At 39.3% G+C, this 16,476-nt stretch overlaps 1 protein-coding gene across 1 annotated transcript in view; it reads left to right on the top strand.

Moving 5' to 3' along the window:
* Positions 1-9,626: 9,626 nt before the first annotated feature.
* Positions 9,627-16,476, top strand: part of RAD54B (RAD54 homolog B) — a 104,304-nt gene continuing 97,454 nt past the window's right edge. Inside the window, exons 1-2 of the mRNA XM_003999976.6 lie at positions 9,627-9,782; positions 10,615-10,765. Of these exons, the coding sequence (XP_004000025.2) occupies positions 10,631-10,765 (135 nt within the window). The 5' untranslated portion in view covers positions 9,627-9,782; positions 10,615-10,630. The remainder of the gene's footprint in view (positions 9,783-10,614; positions 10,766-16,476) is intronic.

Below are 16,476 nucleotides of genomic sequence, written 5' to 3'. Positions count from 1 at the left end.
CCTTGAAGTAGTAGTTTGTGTTGTGTCCAACAGATGTGTTACTCCCCAAAATTTAAAATACCCTGTGACATCTGTGTTAATTTACTAGGATGCCCTGGTGCTGGGAATCTTTTGGCTGTACCAAAAGAAACCTGACACTCTTCTTCATATTAGAAAGAAATATGTACGTACTTTGTGTTTCAACTTTATACCTACTTATGCTATTTTATTATGCAATTTTTTAAAGCCTAAATGAGACATAGCCTAATAATGGTCTTTTGAGAGTCAGAAACATCTAATAAAGTCTGGACTTTACATACAGAAATAAAGTTGATAACTTTGAGAAAATAGCCATATTTTTCCCAAGGGTATCTTGACTCAGCCTATGTAACTGGCATAAAATATAGAGTTCTTAAACAACAGGAGTGTATGAGTCTCATGCCATCCCTAAATCACTGTTTTGCCAAACTATTTGTGGGAATATAAAGTATGTTTGTTTGGAAAATACTTTAAAGAACTCTGAGCTCTAAAGACTCTGATTTAAGGAAAAGGTAATGGAAATCTTTTCATAACTATAGTAGTCTCAAAAAATCCAAGGTAACTTAAATCTCTTTCATTCCTGAAACCTAATGAGTTCATTCTCTCTAAAGATGCATTTTTCACATTAGCTAGAATTCAAAGTTTGTCCCTAATGTCTGACATAAGTACACAGAAAAATAGTTGTTTTTTAAGTAACTGCATTTCTTAAATAATAACATATGGCTATATACAAATACGTAACTACTTGACTAGTTTTTTAGCTTTAAGTTGAATATAATCTCTGAGAAATAATCAGAGTTGTTTCTGCTGTTTGCCTTAGATGATTCAGGCCAATATTTCAGACCAGCCAAGATAATAAATTAACATAAATGCAAATTAATACCAGACAAATTTAAAACGTCTTGAGTAATTAAGAGTCTTAGATAAACATGTTGACTATCCCTTTCATGCATGCATCACTCAGTTTTTATAGCAATCCAGCAAAGGAGATATACCATAATTTTATAGATAGAGAAAGCTGAAGAGGAGCTTGGCTCAAAAGTGAAAGAAACAGGATTTAGAACCAGGTTGGCTAGCTTGTAATTCTATACCTCTTTTTTTCCGTCTTGGAGAAGTATGAAGCTACGTTTTAGGTTGAATGATAATAAAGATAAAAATTAATTTATCATAGGGAAGTGTTAATTCCAAAGGCTTAACACTCTGTTTTAGTCATTTCTAAAGTGAGCCAGATAGATAACTGGGGGGTGTTTGCTGTCATATATATTTAGATCTCTATGGAAGGTCACATACCTTCAAAAATAAATCAATTTTATATTATATGTACTTTGGTAAAATGGGTATACGCATTATTTGCAAAACTACTTTGTTTTACATAAGACATTTCAGGAAAAGTTTTGAATGGTATTTAGAAATTAATGAAAATGGAGAATACCTTTAAGAATAAAACTTATATTCTATTTAACATATAATACAAGGAGTTGCTGAGTTAAATCTTTAATTGAATGATTTGTATTTTTTCATAAGTATAAGGAAAAAGAGGGGCGCCTGGCTGGCTCAGTAGGTAAAGCATACGACTTCAGCTCAGGTCGTGATCTCAGGGTTCGTGAGTTCAAGCTCTGCATTGGGCTCTGTGCTGACAGTTCAGCCTGGAGGCTGCTTTGGATTCTGTGTCTCCCTCTCTCTCTGTCCCTCCCCCACTCACACTCTGTCTCTCAAAAATAAACAAAAAAATTTGTGAAAACTCAAATAAGTTTTTAAAGTAACTTTTTTAAATAGCTAAATAAAAAGACATTAGAGTTGTATGTTAGATCATATATAACATCTCTGGAATTATTTTTGCATAAAGACTAGTTCAGATGAAAAACGTGACTTTTATTTTTAAATTCATAGGCCAGATAGATTAATAATTAATGAGCAAGATTTTATAAGGGTCCTATAAATTCGTAAGCTAGAGAAAAGGTTGCAAACTCAACTACTAGCAATGGCCTGGAAAGTAACAAATGTGGGAAGAGAATCAGTTGAAGAACAGACAGTGAAAACTGGAGAAGAGTTGTTAGTTGGTATTTTGGCTTCAGTTCCAGAGTGAAAATAGGGAAAGTTGAAGCAGGTGGCTCTGGAGAGTGCCTGCAGTGTTAAAGGAGACTAGGCTTCAGCTTCAGCTGATCAGTAACTTGGAAGACTGATAGGTCCAATGCTGATGCATCTTCTGACTTTTTTTATTTTTTATTAAATTTTTTTTTAATGTTTATTTTTGAGAGAGTGAGACACAGTGTGAGTGGGGGAGGGGCAGAGAGAGAGGGAGACACAGAATCTGAAGCAGCCTCCAGGCTCCAAGCTGTCAGCACAGAATGGTGAGGTCAGGACCCGAAATGAGGTCAGACACTTAACTGACTGAGCCACCCAGGTGGCCCATTTTCTGATTTTATTAAATTTTTTTTTTTTTTTATTAGGGGCTTCACTTCCGATTCTTTCAAAGAAGCCAAGGGGCGCCTGGGTGGCTCAAGCAGATAAGTGGTGAACTTGTTTTAGCCTCAGGTCATGATCTCATGGTTTGTGAGACCAAGCCCCTTGTCGGGCTCTGCACTGGCAGTACGGATCCTGCTTGGGATTCTCTCTCTGTCTCCCCCTTCCTCCCGCTTTTTGCTCTCTCAAAATACATAAATAAACTTAAAACAGAGAAGTCAAAAATTTGGACCATTGTGTGAACAATTTTTTTCTTTGTGTGTACGTAAACAATTTCCAAATGTAGCAGTTAATAACTATATGAGCCCCAAAAAACACAAGTGCAGGGCAAAATGTGGCCAGAGGATTCCATCCTGAAGAGTTTGATAACATCTGTTTTAGAAATTGGAACTGGGGGCGCCTGGGTGGCGCAGTCGGTTAAGCGTCCGACTTCAGCCAGGTCACGATCTCGCGGTCCGTGAGTTCGAGCCCTGCGTCAGGCTCTGGGCTGATGGCTCAGAGCCTGGAGCCTGTTTCCAATTCTGTGTCTCCCTCTCTCTCTGCCCCTCCCCCGTTCATGCTCTGTCTCTGTCTGTCCCAAAAATAAATAAACGTTGAAAAAAAAATTAAAAAAAAAAAAGAAATTGGAACTGGATTACTGCAAAAACTTACCTCATTTGAGACAGTAAAATTTACCAAGTAAATTTGTGGTAGGACATGATGCTATGGAGCTCTTTGGAGCCAAAAAGCTTGGATTTGAGAACAGCTTTATCATCTATTAGCTGTGCAACTTTAATAAACTTTAATCTCTTATCCTAAATCTATCTCCTTTTACCTACCTCACTATGTCTTGAAGATTAAAGAAAGTATGTATTTGACTTTTTTCTTTTTTGATGTGTAGAGCAATATTATTTACTAAATTGTTATTTAACTAAATTATTTCTGAAGTCCTAGGAATTAGTGCCTGCTTGAGAAATAAAGTGGAAGTTATGGGAATAGAGTTACAGCTCTATTTGTAGATCTACTGAAGCATTTTGATGGGACTTTAGGGAGGTTTTTAGTTTGGGGATACTTTTATAATAGTTCTGTAGTATACATTCTAAGTGAAGATAGTCCAGTTTCTAATAAGTTCCAGGATGCTCAGGAGCATGTGGTAATATTTTTTAAATATAAGGAGGTGGTAGATGATACGAAAATGCAGGGAACAGTGAGTAGTCTACTTTGGCCAGTATTGGATGCTGGGATCAAGGGTAGAAGAAGTGGAGGGAATGTTACTTGGAGACTAGGGCTAAATTGCAAAAGGTCTCTTACTTGCTGTGCTCAGCAACAAAATAAGAATTTTTGTTAATATGAATGACATTTTTAAACTTGGCACACCTTTATAAGCATCTACTATTGGTGAGTGACTGAAAGATGTTTTCCATAAGTTAATCATAACCAGATTTATGCTTTAGAAAGGTATCGGGGCACCTGGGTGGCTCAGTTAAGCATCCAACTTCGGCTCAGGTAATGGTCTTGCGGTTTGTGAGTTCGAGCCCTACGTCGGGCTGTGTGCTGACAGTTTGGAGCCTGGAGCTTGCTTTGAATTCTGTGTCTCCCTCTTTCTGCCCCTTCCCCGATTGTGCTCTGTCTGCCTCTCTCTCAAAAATAAATAAAAACATTTAAGAAACTAGAAAGACAGCTCTAGTGCAGTAAGAATGGATTAGAGAGGGAAGAGCCCAAGCAGAAACAGCAATTAAGCAATTACAGCAAAGATCTAAATCAGTGATTTCTAGAGTGGTCCTCAGACCAGCAGCTTGGCATCACCTGGGAATTTGTTAGGAATGCACATTCCCAGGCACAATCCCAGACCTAAGAAATTGGAACTGGGGCCCAGCAATGTGTGCTTTAACAAGCCCTGCACACAATTCTGCTAAAATTTGATGCACCTTAACACTTTGAGAACCACTGATATGTTCTCAGTGGTTTTAAAATTTAGGAATCATCTGAGGAGGTCATTAAATACGCAGGTTCCAGGAGGCTCCTGGGTTGGCTCATCGGGTTAACCATCCGGCTCTTCATTTTGGCTCAGGTCATGCTCTCACAGTTTGTGAGTTCAAGCCCCACATTGGGCTTCTTGCTGACAGTGCAGAGCCTACTTGAAATTCTCTCTCTCCTCCTCTCTGCTCCTCCCCATCTTGTGCACAGGTGTGCATGCATGCTCGCTCTCTCTCAAAATAAATAAAAAACTTAAAAATAGAGGTTCCAGGGACCTACTAATCTGTTTTTAAAAAGCTTTTCGGGAGATTCTGATAATCAGCCAGGTTTGGATCCAGTGACCCAAATGAAAAGTAATGTCCTTAGCTAAGACAATGGTAATGGAAATGGAGGGATCAAATACAAAAGATGTTTCCCAGATACTGTCATGCCTCTAGAATTATATTAGGCCACAATGGCATAAAATAGTACAAAGCAGTTACTGCTCTGAAATACCTTCCTAGTGGGAGAAGGGAGGGACAGCTGTTTGGGAGCAGAAGGAGGAAAAAGCATTTCAGAAAAGACTGAGGCACCTGAAGAGACCTGGGGTTTAGGGGTGGTAAGTAGTACCAGATGCTACACAAGTCTTCAAAAGGTGAAGGTGAAAAGACTACTAGATTGGGCAGTTTGAAAGATTTTATAATTTCTGTGATGGTAGTTTTTTTGGAGTGTGAGTTTGGAGAAAGGTAAGCAGAATGCACAATGCTGTTTGTTGAATTATAGAGAAGTGAGAAACTATGGGCAATGAATATTTTTTCAGTCTGGTGGGGAACAGAGGAGAGATTGCTAAAAGCTATGTGTACCAAAGCCACTCCTTCCCTAACATGTTATGTATAAAGTTTACCTTTATGTTTGTGGTGCTAGACCGCATCTGCAGAATCTAGTTTTGTTTTCTGTGCTTCCATACTTGACTACAGACTGCTTTGGAAATTGCATTTCTTCCTTCCTTCCTTCCTTCCTTCCTTCCTTCCTTCCTTCCTTCCTTCCTTCTTTCTTTCTTTCTTTCTTTCTTTCTTTCTTTCTTTCTTTCTTTCTTTCTTTCTTCTTATTTATTTTGAGAGAGAGAGTGTGCGAGTGGGGAAGGGGCAGAGAAAGAATTCCTGGCTGGCCCTGCACTGTCAGCATGGGGCCTGATGTGGGGCTCAAACCCACAAACCAAAAGTTTATGACCTGAGCCAAAACTAAGAGTCGGTCACTTAACTGACTCAGCCACCAACGCACCCTGGAAACTGCATTTCTGATTGTTGTATTCTAAGTTCTTCTGTTGATGTCTTTCATACCTAAGATGTTCTTAACTATGCTGCATTGTTTCATGCTGCATAAATATCTTGGAGGTATACTTTTTTAATGACCCTATTCTGGTTAGTATATCATTATATATTCTTGGGGTTTTTTTGCTTGTTTGTTTTTGTTTTTGTTTTTTTTTTCAACGCTTATTTATTTTTGGGACAGAGAGAGACAGAGCATGAACGGGGGAGGGGCAGAGAGAGAGACACACAGAATCGGAAGCAGGCTCCAGGCTCTGAGCCATCAGCCCAGAGCCCGACGCGGGGCTCGAACTCACGGACCGTGAGATCGTGACCTGGCTGAAGTCGGACGCTCAACCGACTGCGCCACCCAGGCGCCCCTATTCTTGGGTTTTAAATGGAACATAGTTTTGAGGTATTAATTTGGAAAAAATTATGCTGAGTTGCTTGGCTTTCATTTTATTATTTTACTTTTTAAAGTTTATTTTGAGAGAGAGAGAGTGGGGGAGGAGCAGAGAGAGAGAGGGAGAGAGAGAATCCCATGTGGGCTCTGCGCTGGCAGTGTGGACTCATGAACCATGAGATCATGACCTGAGCTGAAATCAAGGGTCGGATATTTGACTGACTGAACCACCCAGCTGCCCCAGAAACTTTTACTTCTGATAGGTCTAATGTTAACTGAACCTGGGAACACAGTACAATGTCCTTACAGAAAGTAGTGGTGATAAAATTTTAGTACTTACTCAATGATTAAAGAAGGGAAGGAAATGAACTAAAGTTTATCAAAACATTTGTTTACAAAGATATCTGCATTCACAAAATTGCCTAGATGAAGAATTTTTTTAAGTTTATTTATTTTTAATGTTTATTTATTTTTGAGAGAGAGAGAGAGCAAGGGAGGGAAGAGCAGAGAGAGAGGGAGACACAGAATGTGAAGTAGGCTCCAGGCTCTGGGCTGCCAGCACAGAGCCCAACATGGGGCTTGAACTCACCAACCATGAGACCATGACCTGAGCTGAAGTTGGATGCTTAACTGACTGAGCCACCCAGGCACCCCTAAATTTATTTTTGAGAGAGAGAGTGAGAGAGCACATGAGCAAAAGAGGGCAGAGAGAGAGAATCCTACGTAGGCTCCAAACTGTCAGCACAGAGCCTGACGCGGGGCTCAAACTCACGAACCCGTGAGATCATGACCTCAACTGAAACCCAGAGTCAGATGCTTAAACCTACTGAGCCACCCAGGCACCCTTCAGTGTCGTAACTTTAAATAGCATTTCTACATATTGGTTCCTCTAAATTTCCAACCCAGACCTGTCCTGTGACACCCAGATTTGCATCTCGACATCTCCACCAGTTTTCTAGCAATCACTTTAAATTTGACATACTCAAACTGAGCTCTGAATATTCCCCTGCTGTGATCATTACTCCTTTGCTGTCTTCTTTTTTAAATTTTCAATAAACAGCAACTCCATACTTCCAATTTCTCACACCAAAACACTTAGAGTCATTCTTCCCTACTGTGTTTCTCTCATACTCTGCTTCCGATCTTGACTTCTAGACTCTAATTGTTCCACCTCTGCTGCCAAACCACCATTGTCTCTTTTCTGAGTTATGGTAATAGCTTCCTAACTCAGCTCAAAACCCGTCAATGGCCTCCCATTTCAGAATAAAAGCTGGAATTCTTACAATAGTCCACAGGTTTCTACCCCTGTTTTCACCCCTCTTTGGTGTTTCTTTGGCCTCATCTACTACTCTCTGAGCTCACTTTGCTCCAGCTACCACCTTCTGACTGTTCCTACCAGCCCTGAATACATTATTGCTTCAGGACCTTTGTTCAAAGAGGCCTTCCCTGGCTACCCTATCTAGAGTTTCAATACCCCCCATCTCTGCTTTACTCTTCTTATGCCTTTTCACTATCTAGCACTCACTTATCTTCTTTATCATTAGGTGCAAGTAGTAGACTTTGTCATTGAAATGCAGAAAATTAAAATCATTTACGTAATAAGTTATGTTAGTATTGAGAAGTAGTTGTAATCGTTCTGACAAAAATGACAGGTATCTTTCTACACTATCTTTTTTTTCTAGCCCACCATTATCTAATACCATAAAACAATTAAGTGAAGTAAACTAAATATTTCATGATGATAATTTTTATTAGAAAGAATAAAGGGGCGCCTGGGTGGCGCAGTCGGTTAAGCGTCCGACTTCAGCCAGGTCACGATCTCGCGGTCCGGGAGCTCGAGCCCCGCATCGGGCTCTGGGCTGATGGCTCAGAGCCTGAAGCCTGTTTCCGATTCTGTGTCTCCCTCTCTCTCTGCCCCTCCCCCGTTCATGCTCTGTCTCTCTCTGTCCCAAAAATAAATAAAGAATAAAAGTGAGATTGATTTCTCTTCCATAGACAATTCCTATAAAATATAAATAAGCCTTTTGAAATTTTGAAATTTACTGTTTCAAAGAAAAGTTATTTTATCTGCTGTATTCTAACTAGGACTATCTTTCTTTTGGTTTATGCTCATCAGTTATAATTTTGCTGTTTGTCCTTATCTTTATTGTAGAAAATTAATCCTAACTTTTGCTGTTATGCAATTCATAACATCTTTATTTAAAACACGAATTTTGCTAAAATAAAGTCCAAAGAATTGTAACAATTTAGTATATAAAAAATGATACAGGGGCACTTGGTTAGCTCAGTTGGTAGAGCATGTGACTCTTGATCTCAGAGTCTGAATTCAAGTCCTACATTGGGCTTATAGTTCACTTAAAAATAAAATAAAATACAGGGTGCATGAGTGGCTCTGTCGTTTAAGTGTCTGACTTTGGCTCAGGTCATGATTTCATTGTGAGTTTGAGCCCCACATTGGGCTTGTGCTGAGAGAGAGAGAGGCCTGCTTGGGATTCTCTCTTTCTCTCTTTCACTCTCACTCTCTCTCTCTCTGCCCCTCCCCACAAACTCTGTCTCTCAAAATAAACTTTTATTAAAAATTTTTTTTCAATGTTTATTTTTGAGAGAGAGAGAGAGAGGGAGAGCGAGAGAGAGAAAGAAAGAGAGAGAGTGTGTGAGCAGGGGGAGGGGCAGAGAGAGAGGAAGACACAGAATCTGAAGCAGGCTCCAGGCTCTGAGCTGTTAGCACAGAGCCCAAAGTGGGGCTTGAACTCATAAACCAGGAGATCATGACCTGAGCTGATGTCAGGTTAATCAACTGAGCTACCCAGGCACCCCTCTCAAAATAAAAGTTTAAAATAAAATACAAAATTTCAAAAAAGAATACTAGTCTACCACAGTTAGGTAAAATTTAATATTCTCTAATTCCTTACCTATATTTTAGAGTTAAGTGTTTTCCAAAATCAGGCTAAATGATAAAAATTATTCTATTCACACATTTCTAACTTTTTTGTTCAAACTGGAGTATTTTTGTAGATACTACAGACAGTGACATGGTTTGGAGATACTTCTACATTAAAAGGCCTATGACCTATACATGGCTTGTCACTATATTAAAAGGTGTCAGACCACTTTTAAAAGGTTAGTTTACCTATTTGGGTTAGGTACTTTAAGGGCCTATATTATTTTAACCACGTTGCTGAAGTCACTTTATTCCTAAAATGCTGCATAATTTAGGAGCTTTATGGTAAAATCAGCATATTTGCATATTATTTTTCTAAGCAGACCATCTAACTGTATGAACATATCCATGTAGGTGGTCTCAGATTTAAGATGAGTCGTCTGTTGAAAATGAGGTCTGTAGCCTCAGCACCTACAGCATGTCTGATTATAGGACATAAGTAACAAATAAACAAATATTTTTCCAACCAAATATTTTTGAATTGAACCAAACTACAAATAAAGGGAAACGCATAGAGACATGCGCAGTTAAGGTCGTCCAATCAGAGTCGGGCTGAACAAGGCGCAGCTGCAGGAAGGTGGTACGCACGCGCGGCTAGCTCGTTCGCGATAGGCTGCGCTGAGGCGGGAGCCTTAAGCTCCTGGGGCGGCGAGGTGTTTTCTGTTTACCCGAGTTTTTCTTCCCTGGATGTGCGGCTTCTATTGGGTCGTCGCCGGTGCGTCTTTGGAGGGGAAGGCTTGTGAGACTGCGGTGGTGTGTGCGCTTGTGTGGGACAAAACAGGAGAGGCGCTGGAGCAGGCCTCCGGGGAGGAGGGAAGGAAGGCGGTGGAGCGGCCGCGGCCGTCTCCTGCGGGCGGGGGAGGCGGGGAGAGCGGTCTGAAGTGTAAGGGACGCCCTCGCTCTTGGCTCCGGGGTGGTTGGTGCCAAGGCCGCCGGTAGGGGTGCGTTTGTGATGGGGTGGGGGGGGTAGTGTCCCAGGGAGAGTCGACTCTGGGCAGTGGTCCCCCAGCGGTCCACCTGCTTTGCTTCTGTGGGTCTTGGGTTTCTTTCCCCCAGGGCTAGTCTACATTATGTTGCACGGTATAAACCGATTAATTAATAGGCGATGTCTGTAGGCACGTTTAGCGGGGCCACAAAGGAGAGGAACGACTTAAGTCACGAAGTATAGCTGCTGCCTATGGTAGTTGGAAGGCCAAAAGCAGAAACAGCGGGTCTGTTGCTGGTTCTTGGCTGTTTTATTAACGTTGTTGTATCCTAGAGGTTTAATGGTTGCATTCTTCAAAGACTACATCATCGTTATCTAATCCATAGTATTATCAAAATCCACATGCTCAAGTTCACACCGTTCAATTTAAATCTTATATTCTTTTCAGTAGCTCTTTGTGATGAAAATAAAATGTTACTAGCTGTTAAACTTGTTTTCTAAGGCTTTTTACAGGTTTATTCTCTTATATTTTTAAAGATAGGGTTGTAGGGATGAACTGTTTTTATGTTTGGGGTTAAATCTGTCAGATTCGTAGGTAATTTCTGTTTTGGGTGTTTTTTAGGTTGGTACTGCTGAATATGAGACGATCTGCAGCACCGAGTCAGTTGCAGGGGAATTCCTTCAAAAAAGTAAAATTTATACCACCAGGAAGGAGTAATCCAAGTCCAGATGAAGAGATTACAAAGATGAGTCCAGATGTAAAATTACTTCAGGTAAAAATAAAATAAATAAATAAATAAATAAATAAATAAATAAATAAATAAAAGAAGCATAATATAGAGAAGCATGTTTTTTTTTTTTTTTAACATGTCATTTAAGGAGTTAACGACACTTACCGCCTGAAGGAGTTTTTAGTGTCTCTGACAAAGTCTTCCCCAAACCTTAAAATAATGGTTAAAATAATTTTTTTAAAGGAATGATACGCAGTTGGATCTCTAGAGTAAACTGTTAACAGTAAAAAATAACCTCTGTGAAGGAATTGTAAAAATAAATTATTGTAACCAGTGTTCTTTTTAAAATTACCATATAAGTGAAAACCTTAGGCAAGGTGATTTGAGGGGACAATGTATGTAATGATTACAGTCACTATTTTGTATGTTTCCTTTTTTCTTTTCCTTTTATTTTTTTAAGGTTTATTTATTTATTTTGAGAGGGAGAGAGCGCAAGCACGCAAGTGAGCATGGGGGAGGGGCAGACAGAGGAGGGAGAGAGAGAACGCCAAGCAGGTTCCACACCAACACCCTGGAGTCCAATGTAGGGCTCAACCCTGAGAACCTCTAGATCGTGACTGAGCCGAAATCAAGAGTCAGACGCTTAACTGACTGAGCTGTCCAGGCGCCTCTCCTTTTTTTTTTTAATTGCGATAAAGTATATATAACATAAAATTTGCTATTTTACCTTTTTTGTTTTTTAAAAGATTTATTTTTAGAGTGCGAGGCAGGGAGAGGGGCGGAGTTGGGGGTGGAGAGAGAGGGAGAAAGAAAAAGAGTATCTCAAGCGGGCTCCATCCTCGGCGAGGAGCAGGAGGCGGGGCTTGATCCCACAACCCTGGAATTTTGAGTTGAGCTGAAATCAAGAGTTGGTGCTCAACTGACCAAACTACTCAGGCCCCCCCCCCCTTCCCGTTTTACCATTGTTTTTAAAAGTTTATTTTGAGAGAGCACAAGTGGGGGAGGGGCAGAGAGAGAGAATCCCAAGCAGGCTCCAAACTGTCAGTGCAGAGCCCAATGGGGGGGGGGAGGGGCTCAAACTCAGGAACCATGAGATCATGACCTTAGCCAAAGTCGGCTGCTTAATAGACTGAACCACCCAGGCACCCCCTATGTTACCATTTTTAAGTGTGCCAGATAAATGGCATTAATTTTACTCCCCCTGTTTTGCAGCCATCATCACTGTTTTCACTTGAAAACTTTTTCATTACCCCAAACAGAAACTCTGTAACCATTAAACAGTAATTCCTTATTCCCTCCTTCACCTACCCCCTTGTAAGCACTATTTATTGTACTTTCTCTCTTCATAAATTTGACTTCTAGTTACCTTATAGAAGTGGAATAATACGATATTTACCCTTTATTTCTGTCTTATTTCAGTTAGCATAATGTTTTCAAGGTTCATCCGTGTTGTAGCATGTGTCAAAACTTCATAACTTTATAAGGTTGAACAATATTTAGTTGTATGTATATACCACATTTTATTTATCCATTCATTTATTGATGGATACTTGTGTTGTTTCACTTTTTTGGCTGTTGTGAATAATGCTGCTATGAACATTGGCATACAAGTTTCTATTTGAATCCCTGTGTTCATTTTTCTAGGAGTGGAATTGCTGGGTAATGAGGTAATTCTGTGTTTAATTTTTTGAGAAATTACCAAACTGTTTTCCACAACTGCTGCACCGTTTTACGTTTTCATCAGCACTGTGTGAGGGTTTCCTTTTCTCCACTTCCTCAGCAACACTTGTTATTTTATTTATTTATTTATTTGTTTGTTTGTTTGTTTGTTTGATTATAACCATCCTAGTAGGTGATGGTAGTAGGAGTGGTATTTCATTGTGGTCTTGATTTGCATTTCTCTTATGAAAAGTGGTGCTGAGCATCTTTTCATATGTTAATTGGCTGTTTGTAGATCTGATTTGGAGAAATACCTATTCAAGTTCTTTGCCTTTTTTTTTTTTTTTTTTTAAGTTTTAATTTATTAGAGCCCACAAGAACAAATGGGGAGGGGCAGAGAGAGATGGGGACAGAGGATCCAAAGTGCGCTCTACACTGACAGCAGTGAGCCTGATACGGGGCTTGAACTCACTGTGAGATCATGACCTGAGCTTAAGTTGGCTGCTTAACTGATTGAGCCATCCAGGCACCCCCTTTGCCTGGTTTTTAATAGGTTGTTCTAATTTATTTTGTGTCTTTTTGTGGTTAAAAAGGTCTAATATTTTTTAAAGTTTATTTTGAGGTGGGAGGGGCAGAAAGAGAAGCAGAGAGAATCTCAAGCAGGTTCAGTGCAGAGCTCGATGTGGGGCTCAATGAGATCATGACCTGAGCCTAAACCAAGAGTCAGATGCTTAACTGACTGAGCCACCCAGGTGCTCCAAAAAGTCTGCTAGTTTTTAACTTGTTTTTTGGTCTGCATGTGTTTGTTTTAGCCTACATTTCTTTCTGGACACAATGTCAGAAGAAAACATAGGTTTCTGTTTTTTTAATAAGGTTTCTTTTTTTCTTTCTTTCTTTCTTTTTTTAAAAGCAGCTTTAATTAGATACAATTCACATGCCACACAGTCCCACTACTACAATCGTGGATTTGTTTTTGTTTTTGTTTTTTTGTTTTTTGTTTTTGTATTTTTGAGAGAGAGAGACAGACAGCATGAGAGGGGGAGGGACAGAGAGGGAGACACAGAATCCAAAGCAGGCCTGATGTGGGGCTTGAACTCATGAACCTTGAGATCCTGACCTGAGTTGAAGTTGGCTGCTTAACCAACTGCTTGAGCCACCCAGACGCCCTGTCATTGGTCTTTACTATATTCACAGAGTTGTACAGTGATCACAGAAATCAATTTTAGAACATTTTCATCACTGGGTGACTCAGTTGCATCTGACTCTTGATTTTGGCTCAGGCCATGATCCCAGAGTCATGGGATCAAGCTCCATGTCAGGTTCCATGCTAAGTGTGCAGCTTGCTTGGGATTCTTTCTTTTTCTCCCTCTCCTGTGCGGGTGCAATCTCTTTCTCTCTTAAAAAAAAAAAAAAAAAAAAAAAAAAAAAAAGAACATTTTCGTCACTCCAGAAAGAAAACTTATATATATTAACAGTCATTCTCCATTTTCCCCAAACTCTTTCAGTGCTTTGCAACCACTAATCATTTTTCCGTCTCTGTAGATTTGCCTGTTAGGGACATTTCATATAAATGGAATCATACGTTCATCATACTCATTGCTTTTTGTGACTGGCTTTTTCCAGTTAGTGTAATGGTTTCCTTATCCATGTTTTAGTACGTATCAATAATTTATTTCTTTTTATTGCCAAATTTATTAGTTTTCTATTCCTGCTATAAAAAATTACAAGTTTAGTGGCTTAAAGGAACACAAATCTATTAAAGTTCTGTAGGTCAGAAGTCCAAAACAGGTCTCACTGGGCTAAGATCAAGGTGTTGGCAGGGCTGCATTAATTTCTGGAAGTTTTAGGTGATAATCTATTTCCTTTGCTTTTTCTAGGTTTGATAGGCCACCTGAATTTATTTTTTGCTCCTGGCCCCCTTCTTTAATTTTCAAAGCCAGCAATGATTTCTGTTGCCATGTTGTTATGTCTCTGGTTCTCTCAAACTGGAATCATTTGATTAGATTGCACCACCTGGATAATCCAGGACAGTCTCCATTCCAGGAGAGATTACTTTGAGCACAGTTTACATCTGCAAAGTTCTTTTGCCTTGTAACATATTCACAGATTCTGGGGATTAGTATAAATGTCTTTGGGAAGCATTATTCTGCCTACCATACTGTATAATATTAATGTTAATACACCACATTTTATTTATCTGTTCATCAGTTGACAGGCATTTGGATTGTTTCCACTTTTCAAATTATGAGTTATTGTAAGTTTTTTAATGTTTATTGTTGAGAGAGAGAGAGAGACAGGGTGAGTGGGGGAGGGTCAGAGAGAGAGGGAGACACAGAATCCAAAGCAGGCTCTAGGCTCTGAGCTGTCAGCACAGAGCCCAATGAGGGGCTTGAAGCCACGAGCCACAAGATCCTGATCTGAGCCAAAGTCAGACGCTTAACCAACTGAGCCATCCAGGTGCTCCTTAAATTATGAGTTTTTAATAATGCTTATGAACATTTGTGTGTAAGTTTTTGTGTAGACATATGTTTTCATTTTTCTTAGTTATATTTCTAGGTTTGGAATTGCTGGATCATATGATAACTCTGTTTAATCTTTCATTAATAAACTGCCAGACTCTTTTTCAAGGTAGCTGCAGTAGTTTCATTTGTACCATCAGTGTATGAGGATTTCAGTTTCTCCACATCCCTGTCAACACTTAAGATCTTTTTGATTGTAGCCATACTAGTGGGTGAAGTAGTATGTCATTTGTGGTTTTGATTTGTGTGTCACTGGTGGCTAAATGTTGTTGAGCATCTTTATATGTGCTTATTGGCCATTTGTGTATTTTATTTGGAGAACTGTCTGTTCAGATCCTTTGACCCTTGTAAAACTGGATTATTTGCTTTTTATTATAGAGTTGTAAGAGTTTTTTTTCTTTAAGATTTTTAATTTTTTAAGTAATCTCTACACCTAATGCGGGGCTTGAACTTACAACCCAAGATCATGAGCCTCACACTCCACTGACAGAGCCAGCCAGGTGCCACTAGAGTGTTTTTAAAAAAATATATATTCTAGCTACAGCTTCTTATCAGATAAATTATTTGCAAACGTTTTCTCATTTTGTTGGTTATTCTTCACTTTTTAGATAGTATCATTTATAGCACGGAAGTTTTTAATTTTGACTAAGTTAGATTTATCTAATTTTTTTGATGTTAGTCCTTGTGATTTGGTAGTATATCTAAGAAGGTCATGAATAGTTACTCCTGTATTTTTGTTTTTTAATTTTTATTTTTTTAATGTTTATTTTTGAGAGAGAGAGAGAGAGAGAGAGAGAGAGAGACAGAATCCAAAGTAGGCTTCAGGCTCTGAGCAGTCATCATAGAGCCCATCGCAGGGCTTGAACTCGTGAACAGTGAGATCATGACCTGAGTCGAAGTCAGATGCTTAACTGACAGAGCCACCCAGCTGCCCCTGTATTTTGTTTTTTAAAGAACTTTTTTTTTGTTGTGCCTGGCTGGGTCAGGTGGTAGAGCATGTGACTCTTGATCTCGAAGTTGTGAGTTTGAGCCCCATGTTGGGTGTATTGATGACTTAAAATTAGAACCTAAAAAAAAAACGAATTTGTTTTTTATTGAGGTATGATTGACATACAGCATTATATCCAGGTATACAACGTAATGATATTTGTATATACTGTGAAATGATCATGATAAGTCTAGTTATCATCTGTCACTGCACATAGTTACAGAATTTTTTTTTCTTGTCTCTTATATTTTCTTCTAAGAGTTTTGTAGTTTTAGTTCTTACATTTTGGTCTGTGACCCATTTTGAGTTCCTTTTTGTGCATGGTGTGAGATAGGGGTGCAAATTCATTCTTTTGTATGTGGATACCTCGTTGTTCCAGGATGTTAAAAAGACTTTCTTTACCCATTAATCATTTTGACACCCTTGACTTAAGGTTTAATTTTTGATGTAGTTTCTTTTTTTTTGTTTGTTTAAAAAAAATTTTTTTTTAATGTTTGTTTATTTTTGAGAGAGAGAGAGACAGAGTTCACGCAGGGAAGGGGCAGAGAGAGAAAGGGAGACTCAGAATACAAAGCAAGCTCCAGGCT

Source organism: Felis catus, chromosome F2 (assembly GCF_018350175.1).
Source record: "Felis catus isolate Fca126 chromosome F2, F.catus_Fca126_mat1.0, whole genome shotgun sequence".
NCBI lineage: Eukaryota > Metazoa > Chordata > Mammalia > Carnivora > Felidae > Felis > Felis catus.
This window is presented reverse-complemented; position numbering and strand designations above follow the sequence as displayed.